This window comes from Talpa europaea, assembly GCF_964194135.1.
Source record: "Talpa europaea genome assembly, chromosome: 2".
Lineage (NCBI taxonomy): Eukaryota > Metazoa > Chordata > Mammalia > Eulipotyphla > Talpidae > Talpa > Talpa europaea.
The window spans coordinates 111,624,850-111,648,384 of NC_140068.1; the positions used below are offsets into that span (position 1 = coordinate 111,624,850).

The 23,535-nt window shown below is 35.2% G+C and overlaps 2 protein-coding genes across 2 annotated transcripts; both read right to left on the reverse strand.

Moving 5' to 3' along the window:
• Positions 1 to 539: 539 nt before the first annotated feature.
• Positions 540 to 23,361, reverse strand: LOC311188262 (uncharacterized protein; the record flags this gene model as incomplete). The annotated part of the gene is made up of 2 exons (XM_084259404.1): positions 540 to 1,522; positions 22,407 to 23,361. The coding sequence occupies 2 exons, from the start codon at positions 23,359 to 23,361 to the stop codon at positions 540 to 542; spliced, it is 1,938 nt and encodes a 645-aa protein (XP_084115530.1).
• Positions 10,429 to 11,564, reverse strand: LOC311167888 (olfactory receptor 2G3-like; the record flags this gene model as incomplete). Its single annotated transcript, XM_084229044.1, has 1 exon — positions 10,429 to 11,564. The coding sequence occupies exon 1, from the start codon at positions 11,362 to 11,364 to the stop codon at positions 10,429 to 10,431; it is 936 nt and encodes a 311-aa protein (XP_084085170.1). The 5' UTR covers positions 11,365 to 11,564.
• Positions 23,362 to 23,535: the final 174 nt, after the last annotated feature.

Below are 23,535 nucleotides of genomic sequence, written 5' to 3' on the forward strand. Positions count from 1 at the left end.
CATGCTGTCCTTTTTAAAGGTGAAGCTTAAGATTGGATGAGATTGAGTTGTCATTAGTCATTAATTATAATAGTAAAACTATATAGCATATAAGGTTGGTATATATATTTGTACCAGTAAGCAAATTAGTATGTATTAAACAAAAGTTAAGATGACATTTGAAATTAAATGGCATGAGTGGATCTGTGGATAAATTGTCCCATTTTATTCTTATTACTACTGTAAGTTGTCTACGCAGAGTTTAAAAAAAGTGTGTGTTGTTTATTGGCAGGTCTGTTTATATGATTTTGTATATCTGTAGATATTGAGAGGGAAAGAAAAACAATGGACTTTTATTAAAAGTTTATAATGGTTTATTTTTCTCTGAATGTAAAAGAACAAAGGAAATGTTTTTTAAAAGGTCAATAAAACACATGAAGAGTTTCCATTATGACAATGACTATATTAAATGACTTATCTATAGAGGAAAAAAATTGATTCACCTATACTGAAAGAATTCTAATTATTAAAGAAGTTCCTTGTGTAAAATTCGGCAACCATCAACAAGACAAAAACCTTTTTTTCTTAGTGAGTTCTCCACCTAACAATACCTTTCTTAAAACTCCCTTCATGGCCTCATTTCTAAAGCTGTAGATAATAGGATTGAGGGTTGGGGGCAATACTGTATAAAAAATAGAAATCAGAATGTCAAAAGCAGTTGGAGAATCTGAAGGTGGTTTTAGAAATTCAAAGGTGCCTGTGGAGAGAAAAAATGACACAACAAAGAGGTGTGGTAGGCAGGTAGAGAAGGCCTTGGACCGGCCCTCAGCAGACGGTATTTTCAGAACTGTGGAAAAGATGTGGACATAGGACAGGACTATGGAGGAGAAGCAGATGAGCGCCATCACAGACATGAAAGCAGCCACTCCGATCACTCCCAGGTAATCGTCAGAGCAGGAGAGTTTCAGCAACTGGGGGATATCACAGAAGAACTGATGGATTATTTTGGCTCTACAGAAGGTGATAGAGAACGTGGTTGCTGTGTACAATATTCCAGAGATACCTCCGCTTAGCCAAACAGCTATCACAGCCCACGTGCAGGTTCGAGGCGTCATGATGACCTCATAGTGGAGTGGAAAGCAAATGGCGGCATAGCGGTCGTAAGACATCACTGTGAGAATGGCCACCTCCGCCCAGGCCAATGATGTGAAGAAAAAAACCTGAAGTATGCACTGGCACCGGGAAATGTAGCCGTCATCCATCAGTGAATTGTGAATGGACTGTGGGACTGTGACAGAAATGAAGGAGAGGTCCAGAAAGGAAAGATGTCTCAGGAAATAATACATAGGGTGTTGGAGTTGTTGGTCCAGAATTGTGATGGTGATAATGGTGAGGTTCCCTGCTAAGGCCAAAATGTACATCACCAAGAAAAGCAAAGCATGTAAGATCTGTAACTCACGGTTGCTAGAAAACCCCATAAGGAGGAATCCACTGTCTGTGGTTATATTTGCCGTAAACATTTTGAGGAGTCGAACTGTGATAGCTGGAAAAGAAAGAAAAAGAATAGGGGAAATGTAGTAGAGGAATATAATTTTTTTTATTAATTCATCATTACTTCTTTCAACAATAATTTTTTAAAGTAACTGCTATTTCTCAGTTTTGATTTAGATGGTTGGGGACCCAACGGTGAAATTAATTATTTCTGGTAAACCTGGAACATAGAGAAAGCACTAGTAAATCAGTAGTTTCAGTGGAGTGCAAACACAGTCCCATCACACACACATACATAAATAATTGTATTTGCATCATGAAAAAATACTACTCCATTTCCACAGGTGAAACCCAGGTAGCAGAAAACTGATGATCAAGTCTTGATTAGAGGTTTCTGAAAATTAGATGAATTGGAGTTATGGATATCCTATTGACTCATTTTAGCAGATGGAATGACTCTACAGAGGAAATATGGGATTGGGAATATAAACATGGTGAGTTGGTTAGTGGGGTGATACAGTTCTTTCCTGACAAACGATTCTTCTATAGCAGAGCTCCAGTAATTGTGGAGCCAAGGGCCAAATTATGTAGAGTTATTATTCTGTAATTAACATTGTACTTAATGAATACCTCATTGAAATCAAGAGTGAGGAAAAGAAGCTTTTACAAAGGCGATATATGTCATTCTCAGCTTTAGCGTTTAATTTGATTCCATGGAGCATAGTCTGGTATCAAATATATTTCTCTCTGAATCATGATTTTAATTCAACTTCTTTGCACACTGCCTTCTGTTAAAGTAATTTTTTTTACCATTTATTACAGACAAATATGTTTTCTAAAGAGGAACACAGTGATTGCTTTGAGGTGGTTTTAAATGTGGGAGAAAAACATTCAAATACCCAATATATAACTTCAGAAAGAAATTCTACAGAGGTATTAAGTGATCTACATTTTTAATGAAAGAGATAAATCAAGTGTCAGTTCACTGTGCAGTGTTTCGGGCTTTGTGGGATAGAAACAACCAAGAGCTATGCCTTCATGAAATCATTCATTAGTATATGAGGGTTGATTTATTAATAAATGACTCATGTTTCTGTGTTTCAATCTGTGAGTTCCAGGAAGTAATAAAATAGGGTATATGACTGTTTATTTGGTCTTTATTCTAATCCAAGTGAAATCTCACCAGATATTTGTTTGTATCTTATTAATTCATATTCTTAGAAATGATATTTAAGAGAATCTTAAACCTTTAGGCCCTTGACTTCACAACTCCCCATAATGGACGGATTGTCAGGAAAAAACCTTAGGTATCACTCTAGCCCCAATATTTATCATTCTGGGAGACTTTTATTAGTATGGTAGCTTCTCTCATTCATGTTGTTTTTGTTCTGTCTAATGCAGCAGTCTCTCCTGTTGATAGTTCAGAATTTTCCTGCCTCCCTCAAGTCTCTTCCATGAAGGATGAAATTAGCATTGGGCACTCGATTTCTATATCCTACTCTCACAGTACTTTTAGATTTACTTACTATAAAAATGCATATTAGATCCTCCCTGGTGGCGCAAGGGGTTAAGCACCGCACTATAAAGATGTTCACAGCTACTGCAGCACAAGTTCCATCCCCGGCCGGCCAGGGAGCTACTCACATGGTGCCTCACCAGCTGCTCCCCTCAGCAGTGTGTTTCAGTCAATCTGCCTGTTCTGTTCCCCGCTCTGTCACTGGTAAGTCCTCTCACCCCCTACACCTCTGGCCTGTATCCTACACCTCTGGCCAGTTCTTGTATGCATCAATAAATAAATCTTTTAAAAAATGCATGTTAAATCAACTAAAATTTTTAAACTTATGTTTTGCCTGACAATTTTGAAAAGCTTTCTTCTCTAATTCTATGAATATGAATCACAAGGTTACTTATAGATAGCTATAATATCTCCAACTTTATCCATTTAAATTAAAGCCTCACATTACGTAGTAGAAAGCAGGAAAATTAAAGAGCAAAATAATTTCTCCTTTCTATCTTGTTCTTGTTTCTCTTTTCCCCAAATTGATAAAATTATTTTTAAAAACTGCCTTAATTATTGTCCATACTTAATTTTAATTTTTGCTTTTTAAATATTTTAATCTTCCAAGTTACACAAATAATTGTCATCAGACTGAGGGTTCAAAAAACTAATTGATTTTGAACAATCATTTTCATGAGTCAGATGCCACAGTCTGTCATAAAATAAATGTCATTTAATCCACACAGGTATCTTTTATCTTTTTATGAGCTTAGCATTTTAGTCTCTACTTTTGTAAGAAATAAAGGCTTGAAATACTTAATCAACATTTTAGTATATCAAAATTTGTCCTTTGCAATTTATATAACTGCCTACATCTAAAACCTATGCATTCTAATGAAAGACATGAAGGAATTGGAGAAAAAAAGACACAATTATACTGAACATTTAACTATCTAAGGTATTGTCTTTCACAGTGATAGCAAAGATTATCTTAAAAACACTTTTCGGGCCTCCCTGGTGGCGCAAGGTAGTTAACACAGCATTGTGAAACCATCAGCAGCCTCTGCAGCACAAGTTCGATCCCTGGCTGTCCAGGGAGCTACCCAAATGTCACAGCAGACATCTCCTGTCTCACCCGCAGCTCCCCTCAGCAGTGTATTTCAGTCATTCTGCCTGTTCTGCTCCCCACTCCGTCTCTGGTGAATCTTCTCACCCCCCGCACCTTTGGCCTATACCCCAATTCTTGTATGCATAAATAAATCAAAAATCTTTAAAAAAACATACTTTTTATACTATAGTTACTTCAGTGAATATATACCTAAACATATAAAAGATTAGTCTTTACCAATTTGCCGGTTCACTATTATAATATATTTATCTGAACTAAATTAATCTTCTAATTTTCAGGAAAAGTAAGTGTCCTTCTTGTTAGAATTGTCTTGTGTTTTAAACTCAATTTGAAGAACATAAACTCTTCCAGTTTCCATAAAACATTTCCTGTTTCCTTATTCAAGCTTGGAAAACTTACCCCAGCTGTTTTTGGTGTGTGGGTACCATTAAAGTTGAACACCAAATTCTGACCTTTCTCATCTCTCCTCTATTAGATGGCCAATTTTAAATATGTTGATTCCCTTGAGAATCTAGGGTTTTTTTTTTTTTTTTTTTTTTGCATCTCTTGTAATAGAAACCTAGATTGAATAATAAAAATACCTCATTTTCGGGCATCCCCTGGTGGCGCAGCTGGTTGAGTGCCGCGTTGTGAAGCTGTCCGCAAACTCTGCAGTGCCGGTTTGATCACGGCCGGCCAGCATGGGTCCCACATGGCACGGCAGACCTCTCCTGTCTCACCTGCTGCTCCCCTCAGCAGTGTGTTTCATCAGTCTGCCTGTTCTGTTCTCTGTTCTGTCTCTGGTGAATCTTCTCACCCTCCTGAGCATCTGGCCTGTACCCCCGGTTCTTGTTTAAATAAATAAATACATCTTTAAAAAAAACAAACAAACCTCATTTTCTCCACCTTTCTGTCACTGGAAAATTAGAAACTTTCACATTTTCACACAGAGCAGGGATTAAATCGTGGCATTTTGTTGTGTCTAGCTAAGTGGCAAAAGTATTCACTTGGAGAGTTTGTTAAAACAGGGGTACCTAAATCCCACACCAAGTAATTCTGATTCACAAGGCCTAACGTGACACCCATGAATTTGAATGCCTAAAATGTTACAGTTACTGGTCTGAGTACTACATTTGGAAAATGATGGTGTCAATAACTCACATATTCAGAAAGGAAAACAAGATGTTAAACATGGAGCCTCCCCTGGTGGCGCAGCAGTTGAGCGCTGGGCTGCGAAAGCTGCCCGCAGCCTCTGCAGCACAGGTTCGATCCCCGGCCACCAGAGGAGGGCCCCACATGGTGTGCAGACCTCTCCTGTGCGCCTGCTGCTCCCGTCAGCAGTGTACTTTGGTCCTTCTGCCTATTCCGCTCCCTGCTCTGGCTCTGGTGAATTCTCTCACCCTCCCGTACTTCTGACTGTACCCCGTGCTTGTATAAATAAGCAAACAAATAAATAAATAAATCTTAAAAAAAAAAAAGATATTAAACATTAGGAAAAAAAATCTCAACTATCAGGCCTCCTGGAAAACTAGAATTTAGTGTTTAAGGTTATTTTTTGTTAGAAATTGAGGTTCATACATTGAATCTCAGATTTTGAGCAGCTACTTTGGTTATCCATTATAATTTGTAATAATCATAAGACTACCTATAAAAAGAACCTTAAAAATAACCTAACAACAGGTCCTGAGAATCCCATAACATGGTTTAGTATATTAAAATCCATTATTGATGGTCTCACTCATAGCAGGAATTTAGAAAGCCTGAATAAGAGACTGGTGAAAGACTCATTACAATAAAGTAAATATCAAAATCAACAAGCAACTATAAGCCAGAGACACACTATGGGGCAGGGGTAAGAGGGATTATGGTCAAAAAAAGGGGGCTGGGAATTGTACGGGGACTATAACCAAGATGAAAATGCATGCATTGTGCAAAAATGGAAAATGATGTAAAATACATATAAAATAAAATATTTAAAATATTAAATTGAATTACAATGTGTTATCTATTTTATGGATGTGAATATTTGGAGCAATGACATTTTAAATAAGTATGTAAATATGAGATCTCTTATACAAAGTAGGTGTGTGTGTAGAATGCTACTAATTTTGGAGAATAGTTTCACATTACATCAGGAAGTTTTTGATGTGAAGGGAAAAAACATGGCCTTTGGAAAACTTTATATTGGGTAACTTCGGGGCACAAGAAAGGAGGTAAGCAAACATGGGATGATGTATAAAGGAAATAAACTCATAAGTCATATGAAAAATTTTGAAATCAAATATTCAAAACTGCTCATAGTTTTAATAAGTTAGAGTGTGAATTTTGGCTACATTTTCTTTTTGAAAATTTCCCCTCAGAGTAAAAAATAAAATAAAAATAGTTATAGAATCTGATTATAATGTTATAGCTTTTTGTTCTTGAATTTGCTCATGCTTCCCCAGAGGAAGCTAGAGTTTCTTTTTCTTCCCCTTCCTTTCTTTTCCTTTCCTTTAATATATGTTCTTTTTTCTTTATTTCATGTTACTATTATGTATTCACTTTCCCAAAGATCATTAGTATAAAATAGAACTGATGGAAAGAATGAGCCTCTGAATCTGGGCACATTGATGCCAACCCTGAGACGATTTCAGTAAGATCAAAAAAGACTCACAAAAACTTTAGTTTGTTTAACTTAGCAAAAATGGAGAGAAAACTTAAGCAAAACTTACTAAAAAAACAAAAGTGGAGTCATTACAACGAATACCTGTGATACTAAGGACTGCAAGAAACTACTACATGCAATCATACATCACAATTTAAACAACCAAGAGGAAAGTTATATTTTTTTAGATACAAACTACTATGTCAGACTCATGAAGACAGAGAAAATTTGAATCATCCAATAATAATTAAGAAGCCTGAATCATAATTAAATACCTCCCTACAAAGAAAAATCAAGGATCAGATGACTTCAAAGGTGAATTCTATTGAACATTTAAAGAACTAAAATGCTGGCCCTCCCTTGTTGTCTAGGGGTTAAGTTTCAGTGCTATCACTGTGATGGTCTGAGTTCAATCCCCAGCCAGGGAGATAGCCCAAATGGCACAGCAGACCACTCCCGTCTCATCTACTGATCCCCTTAGCAATGTTTCTCAGTAAATCTTCCTGTTATGCTCCCAGCTCTGTCTTTGGTGAATCCTCTAACCCTTCACACCTCTAGCCTACATCCCATTTCTTCTGCACAATAAATAAGTATTAAATAAAGAACTAAATTCCACACTTCTCATACTCTTAAAAAATTGAACATGAGGGAATAGTTTCAAATTAATTATATGAGACCAGCATTACCTTAAAACCAAAGCCAGACAAGGAAATAAATTAATGACATTACTAATGATAAGTTATTAAAGGTAAGTTAAATACCAATATTCCTAATGAATATAGACAGAAAATTCTGAACAAATTCTAGAAACAGGAATCAGTGCACATTAAAAAATACAATACAGAATGATGAAGTGGCATTTATCCTGTGATACTTGAGTGATTCAACAACGAAAGTGGTAAATGCATATATAGATAAATAAAGCATAAAAGTTATATAATTTTCTCAGTAGATACAGAAAAATCATTTGACAAAATTAAAAACATATTACAATAAAAACTCTTGACAGCTTAGGTATAGAGGGAAAATGCCCCAACAAAATAAAGGTGATATGTGAAAATCTCATGCTAACATACTCAACCAAAAAGCTGAAATCTTTCCTTTAAGATCATGATTAGAACAGGGGTGCCCACTATTTCTAAATTAAGAACAGGGGTGTCACTATTTCTAAATTAAGCATGATATTGGAAGTCCTAGGCAGAGTAATTACTCAAGAAAGGTAAAAGCAAAATATTGTCTTTGCTTTTATATATAAAACCCCTAAAGATTCCACGGGGCTGAATTCAGTAAAGTCACAGGATATAAAACAAATATAAAGGCTGCTTTTCTGCACAAGAATAATGAACCACCTAAAATGAAATTAAGCATTCAAGTTCATTTAATAGGATGATTTTTGCTAGAATAACACAAATGTTAGTACACATTTGGTGTGTTCCTACAATTTTTTAGATGATCTCTATGTATACTTCTGTTTTCCTGACTAGAGTGTTATAAGGTTGGTTACCAGCGTTCTAAGACTAGAATGAGAAAAAAAATGGAGGATTATTGTTTGCTGTGCTTAACAAAATTCTTTGCTTTTGGTATGGCACCAGTCAAATCTCAGCCAAGTGTGGTATAGTCTCTCTCTAATTAAAACTAAGGATGACACATTCTTACATTTCCTAAACCTTTAATGCTATTCCAGGGATCTGCAGTATGAATTTCCTCTATTCTTACTGACTCCCGCTCTTACCTCCAAATCCTCTAAAAGCAGTTAAGTTTCATCAATTCTTCTATAAGTCATCTGCAACCTTCAATCTATTTCTTATCTTTTAAATGTTTATTGATCTCTTTGCTGCTTTCAAGTCCTCTCCAATTCTGTGTCTTTACAGATTCACACCATTTTGTATTTTGTATATCTTTTTATGGTTTTTAGATTGGAATAGGAATAAGAATTTTTATTTTGCTGGCTATGCTAAGTAAATTATTATACTCAAAATACTATTTACATATCTGGTTAAGCAAACAAATCAATAGAAATGTGTGAGCTAAACTTGAAAATGAGATTCAAAATTTTATTCAATAAAGATTTACTCAGTTATAAAAATATAAAGTGCTGTATTATTTTTATTCCTGATTTATATCATTGGAAGTCATTGATTTGATTTTCACTTACTCTTTGGCAATTCCTTCTGGGCTTTAACACATTAAGGATGTTCTTACTTAGAAAGCAATTTTCTTTACATACTTTTTTTCTCTCTTCCTTCAAAGGGATATTCAGTAATATGTACATATATACTTTACTATTACTTCTCAGACAAATAGGCATTTTATATATTTGCCCTCTTGTTTCATTGTGTTTCTGTTGTGACCTTAATTGTTTTATTAATCATGAAATATATTTCATAAGAATATTATATATAATTTGTAAGCAGTGTTAGGAGATTCCAATCCTACACAATGATTAACATGCAGTGATGCTGTTATGCTTACATTTTTAATATTTAGTGAATCATGTTGATTTATTATCATATATTGATTTATTACTTGGCATGTCAGTTCTTTGTGAATATATTTTCATTTTATGGGATATTTTTAAATGGCATAGATCACAGGTTAAATTACTTTTGTATAAATTTATTATTGAGATTTAATGTGAGGAGTTAAATGATGATGTGAAATGAAAAAGGGTAGATGTGAGCGTAAAAGGCAGAAAAATGGCTTTTTTCTAAAAAAACAAAAATATGGATAATTACATAGTTTAATGATAGATAAGTTTGATATCTCTTCAGCTTCTTCAGGGGAATATTGCCAATCAGGATCTCATCTGATGTTGGTATAGTAGGTGGATCCAGATTGCATATTGGGGTTAAATTATTTGACTAAGGGTGAGGTGTGCAACACAGTGTTTGGATAAAGCATCTTTGCTTAAACATTTACATGTTGAATATATCCCTCTTCTCCTGTGCTCATCTCTGGATTTGGCTAATAGGAAATAATAGGAATAAGGGAATAACTAAGCAATATAATTGATTCACAGTCATTATTTCATCAAAGAATAATTGCTATTGGCTTGTTTATGAAAATATGCATGCTCAAATCAAACAACTAACATTTTTGGTCAGATGTCAAGCATTTTTTTAAAAGATTTATTTATTTATTTTATACAAGAACCGGGGTAAAAGCCAGATGCGCGGGAGGGTGAGAGGATTCACCAGAGACAGAGCGGGAAACAGACCAGGCTGACTGACGAAATACACTGCTGAGGGGAACAGCAGGTGAGACTGGAGAGGTCTGCCACGCTATGTCGGATTCTCGCCGGCGGCTGGGACAGAACCAGCGCTGCAGAGGCTGCGGACAGATCACAACGCTGCGCTCAACCGTCTGTGCCACCAGGGGAGGCCCCCCAAAAAGAAAGAAGCATTTTAAAAAAGGAAGGGATGAAGGAAAAAAGGTTAAAAATGAATACAGGAAGGGAGGGAAAGCAAGAAACACATAGCTGCATGATAGATATTTCAAGGGTGTGGGGAAATATTGCCTCATACAAGGCCCAATATGAGCCTGGGAATCATATTGGAGAGAACAGGTGATTATGAGGACAACTAAAATACAATAATATAGATTATGAAAATTACATATGTTCCTTATAGTTTAGTACAGTCTTGAGAAAAAGACCTTTTGTTTCATTTTTGCCACGCAAACGGACTGCCCTGTGCTCTCCTTTTTCTTTTACGAGCCTGGGTCTCTGTGAAACAGTCTTCTCAGTGCTCCTTTCACATCTTTATTTCTCAGTGTATAAATGAGAGGATTGAGGGTTGGGGTCACTACTGTGTAGAAAAGGGAGATGAACTTCCCTTGAGTATGGGAATAAGAGCTGTTGGGATGGATGTAGATAGCGGTGATGCTTCCATAGAAGAGGGACACGACTATCAAGTGAGATCCACATGTGCCCAGGGCTTTGCGCCAAGCCTGAGCTGACTTGATCTTGATCACTGCCTTGACTATGTGGCCGTAGGATATCAATATCAGTGATAAGGGCAAGAGGAGCAAGACCAATGAAGCAATGAAGAGCTGGATCTCATTGGCATGGATGTCCACACATGCAAGCCTAATCATAGAGGGTACCTCACAGAAGAAATGATGGATCCATCGGTGTCCACAGCGAGGCAGCAACAGGGTGATAGTGCTCTGGATGAGAGTGTTTCCTATTCCACTCAGCCATGCGACACCCGCCAGAGCACGGCACAATCGTGGATTCATCACAACTGCATAATGGAGAGGTTTGCAAACAGCAGCATAGCGATCAAAGGCCATTACAGCCAGGAGAACACATTCAGTGGTGCCCAATGCCAGGGAGACATAGAGCTGGATAGCACAGCCTGGGACAGTGATGTTCTTGGCCGGTCCTCTTAGGTTCCACAGCAGCTGTGGAACTATACTGGTGGTGAAGCAGATATCAACTAGGGAGAGATGAGTGAGGAAAAAGTACATGGGTGTTTTGAGTTTAGGGTCTGCGGAAGACAGCAGAATTATGACGGTATTTCCCACAAGAGTCAAGAGATAGGATACCAAAACACCTATGAAAAATATATTTTCCAGGTCTGGTTGATCAGAGAAACCCACCAGGATGAAGTCTTCTTTGATACTCCTATTGGTGATACCCATTACCTTGTTCAGAAAAAGGAAACTATTATGAGAATTTTTTTTTTATTTTTTTAAAGATTTATTTATTTATCTATACGAGCACTGGGTACAGTCAGAAGCATGGGAGGGTGAGAGAATTCACCAGAGTCAGAGCAAGGAGCAGAACAGATAGACTGATGAAACACACTGCTGAGGGGAGTAGCAGGTGCGACAGGAGAGGTTTGCTATGCCATGTGGGAATCTCCCTGGCTGGCTGGGAATCGAACCCGCACTGCAGAGGCTGCGGGCAGCTTCGCAGGCCAGCATTCAACCTCTGCGCCACCGGGGAGGCCCTACTACGAGAATTTAAAAGAGTATAATGTGTTGACCATTGGCCATAATGTCAACCTTTACAATAGCTAAGAGAAGTTGACTCTAAGAGAAATTACAGTGACCCTATGGTGTCCTTCAGAAGCTACAAGAGACGGCATTAATGATAAGACCTTACGAGAGGTACATGAAGGGTAATTGTGAAGCCAAAGAGTTTTCCCGAGAAAAATAATAGAAGCTAAAATTTATTGCAGAAGAAATAAAGAGGGAAGAAAGAGGTTATCAGAAGAATAAAATGCATTCAGTTAATTTATGGCTTATGACAAATCATTCAAATTAAATGGGTGACAAATGAGGGACATCAATATTTTATACATGAAAATGATATATACATTTCATTTTTCAACCAGGATCTTAAGGTGGGCATTTTTTGAAAGAACTGAAATATAATTGACACACAAACCTGGAACTTAAAAGGTTATTTTTCCTATGAAATTGCAAATATTTGGCTATTGAAAGTAACAGTAACAACATTCATATCAAAATGTTTAATCATACACATATGACTTCAAAAAACATATTTCCTTTAGGGATTAGTTAACTCATTTAGTCCACAAGCTTATTTTTGATGTCAATTCATGCAAAGCATTCCAAGAAAAATTTCCTTGACATTTTTATTTTGTGGCTTTGGAGAAAGGGGCTTCTGGTCTTGCATGCTGAATGAAAAGGTGGTTGAATCTGAATGAAGGAAATGAGGATCAGGGAAAGGAGACTTCTTTGGTGAGGTGAAAGAGGTTGCTTCAACATATATGAAGTCTACATAGAAATTTTACCTTTTAGGGGCCTCCCTGGTGGTGCAAGAGGTTAAACAAATCACCACCCTCTGCAGCATGAGTTTTATCCCAGGCCAGCCAGGGAGCTACTCACATGGCGTACCAGACCTCTCCTGACTCACCCTTTGTTCCCCTCAGCAGTAGATCTGCCCTCTGTTCCCCTTTCAGTAGATCTGCCTGTTCTGCTCCCCACTCTGTCTCTGGTGAATCCTCTCACCCTCCCTCCAACTCTAGCTTGTACCCCAGCTCTTGCATGCATAAATAAATAAATCTTAAAAAAAAGAAATTTTACCTTCTAGAATCTTAAAGAGGACAAGTTTTTAAAGGAACTTTTTAAAAAGTCCAATAGTTGTAAATGCAAATGTTTTACATATACTCACTAATTCAGAGCACATTCCCAAAGACTGTACATGTTTAGGACAAATTGGTGTTTTCTACAAGTCATCAGCAAAAATCACTCAGGCTTAAAAATTCTTCCCTTATAATAACTACATATCCTGAAATTTTTTATCATTTGTAAATGTTAAACATAGATGTAAAACATATTAAATAATTCTTAGAGATTAATATATTAATTTAATTTATCTTCTAAATATGATACTTGTCAGAACTCTCTGAAAAGGAATGAAAGCCAAGGTAAGGATCAGGTAGAGGGCCAGGGCATTCTATAAACAGCATAAAGTCACTAAGATATCCCTTAAAATAGTGAAAAAAGACCATAATAGTAACAAGAGAATAACCCCGCCCCCAGGATCAAACCAGTTAATATATATTTTAATCTAATTCTAATAAATGCTCTTCCAATCATATACATACATGCTCATCTATATACAGTTATAAGAATGAATCACTGCCCCAATTTATGTTTCATGATCTGTTCCCTTTAATGTGACTTGTTTGTTGCTACTTTGCACTACACAGCCAAGTAAGAATTTTCCCTGTGTTTTTACTACTCTCTGCACCTCTGCCCCAAAAAATACCTCAATAGGACAAGATCCAAACCTCAACAGGAGATAAGTTCAGTCATGAACTGGATCCTTATTTATAAGAGAATATGCTCATCTTAGTTTTGTAGAAGAATTATATTTCACTATGATACGAAACTAACATCATAAGAACACCCTTCCTCAAGATAAATATTGCTTTGAACTAGAATCTCAATTTACTAGTAATAGTTAAAATCATGTGCATGGTATAGATATAAAATCAAGGTATCAATAGAAGCAACTTAGTTAAAAGAGATTTTTCCAGATTTAATTTTTGCACATTGAAAATCTCATTTTACATGTAAAAGAATTTTAAGCCATGGGTGCGTATTGTTGTTACCTTGAAATGACAACACAGTGTCTCAGACCCATGTGTCTGTTGTGGGTACTGTTATTTGAGGTGACGATCCCCAAAGATTGGCAAGTCAGGAGAGACTGGAAAAGGACACAGGACACAAATAGGAAAAGATCTCAAGGACAAAGTTCTCCCAATATGCCAATTAATATCAGGCTCTGCAGTATCCAGAGAGCTGTCCCAGGAGAACTTCCTGAAAGATATTCATTTGCCTCTATGATCATTCAGTATTGTTTAAATCTACACCAAATCATAGATATTTAAACTGTACCCTCAGAATCTCCCAACATGAAGTTGTTTTCTCATTCTGCCATATTCATGTTACATTCTCACTATCAATATAGTATGTATTATATATGTGAGTACATACATGTTATAAATACAGAACTTCAAATTATTTTCATTTTTGTTGTATTTTCTGTCACCTTGTCTTTCTGTCACATTTCAAAACTGTAGGAATGGAGCCTTTCAAAAGAACTTTCTACCTCAATACTTAAAGACACTCAAATATTGCTGAAGATAAATGTCCAAATATGTTGAGTGATGCCTTTGACCCCTGATTTTTCTTAATTTCAAGTGCAGTCTTGATTCACCCAGAAGTCTCTTCCTCTTTTTCATTTCTTCTATCTCCATAACAAACAAATTATTTAATCTCTCTATCCTGTGTCCTAAATATCTCTAAAGCAGATTATTACTTTTTTTGCTTCTAATTTCCAAGGTAAACTAAAGACTCCAAGAGGAAACATCTTTGAGTTTCTGCTTGCCACCTATAAACTTTCCACATTCATATCAATCCTTTATACTTTTCTACAGGTTTTCATAGAAAAAATGAATCTCTCTTGTTTAAAGACACTTCTTCCAATTGTTTGAGTCCAGACAAATCTTATGTGCGACATGTTTCAGGCATGCGATAATGATGGAGGAAAACAGCTGCAAAAGTGCGAGAATAAATGGCAATAAAATTTTAGCTAAGATTTATCATGAGTAGTAATATGATAATAAAGATTTTGCCACATTTCACAGCACATTAGCCAACTGAAAGAGACTTAGATTCAGTTAATAACTGTAAAATATTCAATATCAAGAGAATCTTTTATTATGAAGCTCTATTGATTAATTTAATTGTGTAAAAAATAAGCAATTCACAAACATACAGCTTGGTGAACTATTACAGTGAACACATGCTGATCAAGAAACAAAATGCAGGGAATACTCTAGGCCAATCCTCAAGTCTCTGTATGTACACAATTTATGTAAAAAATGTATGTTCAGCATAACATTGGTTTACAACATTGTATATGATGCAGAGGTATAGGTCCATACATCTTCAGATGTGTGTTATTATACCAAACCCACTGCCATGGCACTCAAAGTCCTCCACTATAGTCTATTGTCTTCCCAATCCCCTTGTCTACTCTCCTTTCCCGCTCCTCTGGTAACATCAATTTCACAGCCAGATTTGTTTTTTATAACTGAGGTAACATTGGTTTACAGCTTTGTGTTTTATTTTTTTTAAAGATTTATTTATTATTTATCTATTTATTTATACAAGCACGGGTACAGTCAGAAGCACAGGAGGGTAGGAGAATTCACCAGAGACAGAGTGGGGAACAGAACAGGCAGACTGACAAAATACTCGGCTGAGGGGAGCAGCGGAGGTGGCAGGAGAGGTCTGCATGCCATGTGGGACCCTCACCCGGGTGGGACCCTCACCCAGGTGGAATGAACCGGCGCTGCAGAGGCTGTGGGCAGCTTCACAACCCAGTGCTCAACCGCTGAGCCACTGGGGAGGCCCCCTACAGCTTTGTGTTTTAAAGGTACAGGAACTCCACCTTCAGGTGTTGTTACTATGACACACTCACCAAGTAGACTCCCACAGACCCCCATAGTCCATTGTACTCCCCACTTGGTTTTCACTTCTCTCTGTCCCCCTTTCTCTGGCAGCTTCATTTCTGTGGTTAGATTTCAGGATTATGTTGTAATATTGACTCTATCTGACTCTGCTTGGTTTCTCTATATTCCACATATGTTTGTTAGGTAAATTTGGTCTATAGTATTGCTAAAAGTTGATATTCCTTATTGGTCATCTGTCTGTATGATCTATCCATTCTTGAGTGTGAGGAAATGTTCAACTATTATTGTATCAATATTTACCCTACCTTTTCCTCTGCTAGTTTTTGTTTTATAATTTAGGTGCTGCAGTGTTGGTTGCATAAATAATTACATGCACAATATATCATCTTGATGTATTGACTCCCTACCTTTATCAGTGCATAATAACCTTCTTTGTCTTTTTTACCAATTTCAGTTTGAAGCTCATTTTTTTTTTTCTGATATATAGCACCCAGCTCTCCTTTGGCTATTATATGATTGAAATATATTTTTTCCATCTCTTCACTCTCAGTCAATGCACATTGTTAAGACTAAAATGAGTCTGTTGTAAGAAGCATATTGTTGGATGTCAATTTTTTAATCCATTCATTCTATATCTTAATTAATTTTTTGTACTTAACTGAATTAAATATATTTTGTAACATTTTTATTGAGGTAACATTGGTTTACAATACATATAATTTAAGGGTTTAGGTTTATACCTCTTTAGTTATGTGAGCTGTTTTGTGTTTTCAATGGAGAAATACATACATATGTTTACAAAGTAGCTCTTAAAAAAATAGCTCTACTATTATGTTTGCAACATTTGTTTTGGTTTAGTTTTGTCTCTTCATTTGTTGTGCTTCTTTATATTTGATATATGAGAGACATCATCTGGTGTCTGTCTTTCTCCTTCTAATTTACATCAGTTATCAAAATTTCATTAAATTCCATCCATATTATTGAAAATGGGAACCATTCATATTCTTTATACTGACCAGTAGTCTGTTGTTTATATTGCACATCTTCCTTATTCACTCATCTATCTTTGAACACCTAGGTTGTTTCCATAAATTGGATTGGAAAATTTAACCCATTTATATTTAAAGTAGTAATTTATTTATGAAGTAATTTTTTCTTCTATCGTTGTTGATTTTTGGACAGTATATGACTTTTCTCCTCATGCTTAGTTATTGTAGTTCTCCTACCACCAAAGCACCCAAATCCATCAAAAGCCTCTGTACTCTTTCCTCCAACATATTTTCACCCTCTTGTTCCCTCCTGGATTCCTCTTATCTATGGTCAGTTTTCAAGTTTTATCTTTGTCTGACCCTTTGCTTAGTTTCTCTGTATTCCACATACAAGTGATGCCATCTGATATTTGTCTTTTACCTTCTGACTTATTTTTCTTAGCATAATGCCTTCCAGCTCCATCCATGATGTTGCAAATGGAACGAGTTTATTTTTTGCTGAATAGTATTCCATTGTATATATATACCACATATTCTTGATCCAGTCATCTATTTTGGGGCATTTATCTTGTTTCCATATCTTGTCTATTATAAACAGTGCTGTAATAAACATAAGAGTACAGGTTTCCTTTCATATTGGTGTTTTTATGTTCTTTGGGTAGATTTTTAAGAGTAGAATAGCTGGGTCATATTTCTGATCCATTTTTAGTGGTTTAAGTAATCTCCACACATCTTTCCATGTGGGTGAATCAGTTTAAATTCTCACCAGCAGTTTAAGAAGGTTCCTTTTTCTCCACCTCTTTGCCAGCAGAGATTGCTTCTGTTTTCAATATGGGTCATTCTCATAGGTATGAGGTAGTATCTAATTGTGGTTTTCACTTGCATTTCCTTTATAATAAGTAATGAGGAAAATTTTTTCATATATTTGTTGGATATTTGCATTTATTCTTTGGGTAAATGTCTATTTAGTGCAAACTAAAAACTTCTGTACAATAAAAGAGATAGTTGTCAATATGAAGTGACACCCTACTGAATAGCAAAAAATATTTGCACACCATACAACTGATAAGGAACCAAAATAGAATAATTCATCCAAATCAACAAAACAATCAAATAATCTAATCTAAAGCAATTATTTATTGGTAAAGACTTACTATCTCCATATACCAGAAGCAATATATGACAGGACCACACCTAATATCATACACAGTGGTGAAATATTGAAAGCTTTTTCTCTAAGATTGGTATCAAGACAGGGGTCTCCACTCTCACCACACCTGTTAAAGATAATATTGGAAATCCTAATGAAAATATTCAGACCAGAAAAAGAAATAAAAGCTACCAGATCTAAAAAAAAAGAAGTAAAATTATCTCTATTTGCAGATGATATTGTTTTATGTATAGGAAATTCTAAAGATTCAATCAAAAAATATTAAATCTAATTAATGAATTCACTTAAGTTACAGGATACAGATTTAACATACAAAGAATCATTAGCATTTCTGTACACTAAAAACAGTCTAAAAAGAAAGAAATTCATTTACTTATAATAGCATTAAATCAGTAAAATACCAAAGTCATTTATATATTCAATTTAATACGTATCAATATCATGATGGCATTTTTTTACAGATCCAGAAAAAACAATTATGTACAAAAGTCCTTGAATAGCCAAAGAAATCCTGAGAAAGAACAAACATTTAGTATTAATAATTCCTGATTTCAAATTCTACTATAAGGTTCTGGTTATCAAACAGTATGGCAACGATAAAAAGCACAGGAATAGATTAATGGAACAGAATCTAGAGTCCAGATATAAATCCAAGCCTATATATTTAACATATTTGGCAAGGGAGCCAATATTTAATATTCAAAAGAGAAAACGCAATCTCATTACAAAATGGTGCAGGGATAATTGGATATTCCTATGTAAAAGAAAGGCACCTGTTTTATAGCACTCACAAAATATTAACCTAAAATTGATTAAAGACAATGAAAACATCTGAAGCCATGAACTCCTTGAAGAATACAAAAGAATAAAGCTCCCTGACATGAATCTTGTTAATTATTTTTTTATACACATAAGGTACAAGCAACAAAATTAAAAACAAAGAAATAGGACAGACTCAAACTAAAAAGCTTCAGCTCAGCAAATGTGACCATCAACAAAGTGAAAATACAACCATGCGATAGGGAAAATATTTGCAAACTATGTATGTTATAAAGTTACTATCCCAACTACATAAAGAATTTATACCACTCAATAAAATGGGAATGGACCTGAATAGATATTTATCCAAATAAAATATACAAAATGCCAACAGCTACATGAAAGATGCTTAATGTTACTTAGTGAAGTGAAAATTAAAAGCAAAATGAGATAACACACCGTGCCAGTTATAGTGGTCATTATCAAAAATATAAGAGATAAATGCTGGCATGGATATGGAAACTAGATTACATTTGTACATTGTTGGTGGGAGTGTGAATTGAAACAGTCATTATGAAAAACAGTATGGAAAATCCTCAAAAATTAGTAATATAACTCTCAAATGATCCAACAATTTCACTTTTGGGTATTTATCTAAAAGAAATGAAACATTAATTCAACAGGGTGTTTACACCAGCAAGTTTATAGTAGAATTGGTTATAATACAATAACCAATATAGAAACTGACAAAGTGGGTCTCCCTGGTGGCGCAGCCAGTTGAGTGCAGCACTGTGAAGCTGTCTGCAGTCTCTGTAGTGCTGGTTCTATCCCCACCGGCTGTGGAGACACCCACATGGCAGGGCAGACCTCTCCTGTCTCACCCATTGGTCCCTTCAGCAGTGTATTTTGGCCGGTCTTCCTGTTCTGTTTCCCGCTCTGTCTCAGGTGAATCCTCTTACCCTCCTGCACATCTGGCCTGTACCCCAGTTCTTGTATAAAAATTAATAAATCTTTTTTTATTGTAAAAATGAAACTGCCAAAGTTTTCATTAAAGGATGAATGTGTGTGTATCAAAATTCTCCCTATATATGTAAATGTCTGTATCTACCTATCTGTTATTTATCATCTATCCAATGAAATATTATTCAGCAATTAAAATGAAGAAATTTCACCATTTGTGAATAACCTCAAGGACATTATGTCAAGTGAATTAAGTTAGGCAGTGAACAACAAATACTATATAACCTAAATTATATGTGGAATATAAAATTAAAAGAAAAAAACCCATAGAAAGAAAAATTGAAGGAAGGTAGTCAAAAGGTAGAAACTTGCAGCTACAAAATAAGTAAGTACTTCAGCTGTAATGTGTAACATGATGACTATAGCTAACACTGCTATATAATATATAGGAAAATTTTTGAGTATAAATCATGGGTTCTCATCAACGAACATATTTTTTCTTTTCTTCTCCTAGTATCTATATGTCAAGATGGATTTTAGAAGAACCTATTTTGGTGATCATTTCATAATATGGAAATCAAATCACCATGCTGCATGCCTTGGATTTATACAGTGATATATGTCAATTTCTTCTTGATAGAAATGGATATTCTCATTCAAATAAACTTTTAATTCCTCTGTGTTGATTATCTTTGTTTAGTAGTGTTTTTTATTTCCCACAAGAATTTTAAAATTCTCTCTGAGAGAAAAACATTCTTTTTAATTAAATTTTAGTATTAATGCATTCCATGGAAATCTCTCTATTTTACAGAATATGAACAGAAGTGTATAAATGTCCAAGGAGATTCAATGATATATTGAACAGGTGAATGTAGGCATAGGAGAATAATTAAGAGGTAATTCTATTAGGCATGTAACCTAAGAAATTAATTATATACATATATAATTATATGCATAGATTAAAATATTCATTAAAATATAACTTAGAACAATGACAATACTAACATTCTAAATACAGTATTATTAAGTATAACATACAACCATATATACAAAATTATTTTACATATAGAACTAGAAACATGGTTATGACATAATTGTAAAACAAAAGAATTTATTGATCCTTATGTACAGTGATATTGTAAAACAATCTAATATCTAAACTTGCAAAAACAAAAATTAAAAAATATAGCAATATATTCATTAATAGCATAATATTAGTTAGTTACAGTGGATTTTTCTTTTCTTATCTCCATTTTGGAATTTTTTACAAATTATATGCAGTATATTTAAATAAATATATGTGTATTTAAGTTTGCATATAAAGAGGAAAAGCTGTTATTTATAATTCAAAACAGCAAAATATGGCACTAATAAAATGTTTCATCAAAGCCAAACTTATAGTGAAAGAGAAATGTATCACCTTTAAAAAAAAAAACAAATAGTATTCATGTGTGTGTACTATTATAGACAGAAAAATTAATCAAAAAACATAAAAATACTCTCCCAATATTCAGCAGTTGCTCATTCCCATTCTATTAGAGTATTTACTTTGATTTACTTAAAATTGAGAGAACCTGCTCAAGATGAGTCCTTGTTGAAGAATATTAAATTACTCCCAAATGAGTCACAACTTCAGATATACAAGATCTGTGGCTCACGTATTCATCGGTGTAAATTTTTCCTGTTGTATCTATCTTTGTTTTGATATATAGAAGCAGGAGTTATCTCATGCCTAACACTATAGCAAAGTTGTCAAAATTTCCACAGCTCAGGAGAGGAAATGAAATAATTAATACATTTTCAGCAATAAACATGTGTATGTACTTTACTTTTAGGCTCTCAACACCAAGTCCTGTCACCCAGAGGTTTTTTTCCGAGACGCATGTGTTTTCACATGTTTTAGGGACTCAGGTCAAGGCCCTTCTGCTCACTGTGCAGGATCTCTCCATTTTGTTATTTTCAGACTGTGGAGATGTAGAAGCCTGACTCCACACAAGTCACTTTCCAGACTCTCAACACCAAGTCCTGTCACTTAAAAGTTTTCTTCCAAGACACATGTGTTTTCACATGCCTTAAAGACTCAGGTCAAGGCCCTTTTACTCACTACACAAAATGACCGCCTCCAACAAACATGTATCGTGGTTATTTAATTAGTGAACTTATTTTTTTATCATTGACTTATATGTAAACAATCACATTGAGAAACAAAGTATTTGCAATGAGTAGAGGCAAATAAACAAGAGCTGAGTCAGACAAATATTAATTGGAATCACAGTTTTACTACTTTCTATTTGAGATATCACAACAAAATGTCTCTCTCTTAAATTTAGAGTATTAACTGATAGAATGGGGACAATGTATACTAGCTTGAAGATTTGTTTGATAAAATTGAAATGTTATATAACATACCTGACATGTGTGAAAGACTGACTGTAAATACTATTTTAATACTCAATAGAAAGGGAAAACTAATATGGATACTTAATATAGATAAAAAACTTGAAGACCCATTGGAAATTACACATACACACCATGTATACACTATCTCATAAACACAATGAGCCTACAGACAATAGTCTGGACTTTATTTATCAAAAACCAACATTAACTTATGCTGACCAGGCTTCAAAATAAATGCTTTTTCTCTATGATTTCAGAAAAACTTCTAGAAGATGCCTTAAACTAAGACTTGAACTAGAGAAAGGAAAGTCAATATTCTTATATTTTGAGATTATAAAAAAATAGAAAATTTGGTAGGAAATTCTGAAAAAAAAGTAGATTTATTCCTCATACAATCTGAAAAATAATAGCAAATACCTTTTACTTGAATGTGTATTTAGAATTTAAAAATAGCCTTTCCATATATTTTTCTATGAGCAAATTCTTCCTTTGACAGAACTTTCCTCAGAGCTGTCTTCATGGCTTCATTCCGTAAACTATAGACAACTGGATTGAGTGTTGGTGGTATCACAGTATAGAATATGGAGAACATGAAGTCCATAGCTGACTGGGAATTAGAAGGGGGCCTGAGGAACTCAAAGCCTGCAGCTGATAGGAAGAAGGTGACTACAAATAGGTGTGGTAGGCAGGTAGAGAAGACTTTAGTCCGGCCCTCAGATGTTGGGATTCTCAGCACTGTAGAGAATATACGAATGTAGGAGAGCACAATGGAAATTAAACAGACAAATGCTGTTGAGGTGGTGAATGCAGCTACTGCAAGCTCATTAATGAATTCATAAGAACATGCTAGTTTCAACATCTGAGGAACATCACAGAAGAACTGGTGAATGACTCTCTTCCCACAGAGAGGTATGGAGAAGTTAACAGCTGTGTGCATGAGGCCAGAGAGGCCCCCAGCAACCCACACAGCAATTACTGCATGCTTACAAGCATAGGGATCCATTATGGTCTCATATCGCAGTGGTTCACAGATAGCAACATACCGGTCATAGGACATCACTGTGAGGATGGCCACTTCCGATGAGGCTAGAGCTATGAAGAAGAAAACTTGAAGAATACACTGGCCAAAGGAAATGTAACCACTGTTCATAAGTGAGTTTGCAATGGACTGAGGTACTGTAACAGAGATAAAACAGAGATCCAAAAGAGAGAGGTGCTTCAGGAAATAATACATGGGGGAATGGAGGCGATGGTCCAAAGAAGTTATGGTAATAATAAGGATGTTGCCAGTTAAGGCCAGCAGGTATGTCACCAAAAACAGCACGGCATGTAAAAGCTGGAGTTTGCGGTCATCAGAAAACCCCATAAGAAAGAATCCACTCACTGAGGTCAAGTTGGCCATGGTTGAAGATAGCAAGTATAACTCTGTTTAGGAAGTCAAAGAAGAGTAGGAAAATAATGTATAATTTATAATATATCTACATGTCAAGGCACTCAATGTATTCAGCATAAAAGAACTCAAAGTGGATTTATCTCCACATTAATTAGTAAACATTTAATTCTAAAAAAATCTTTA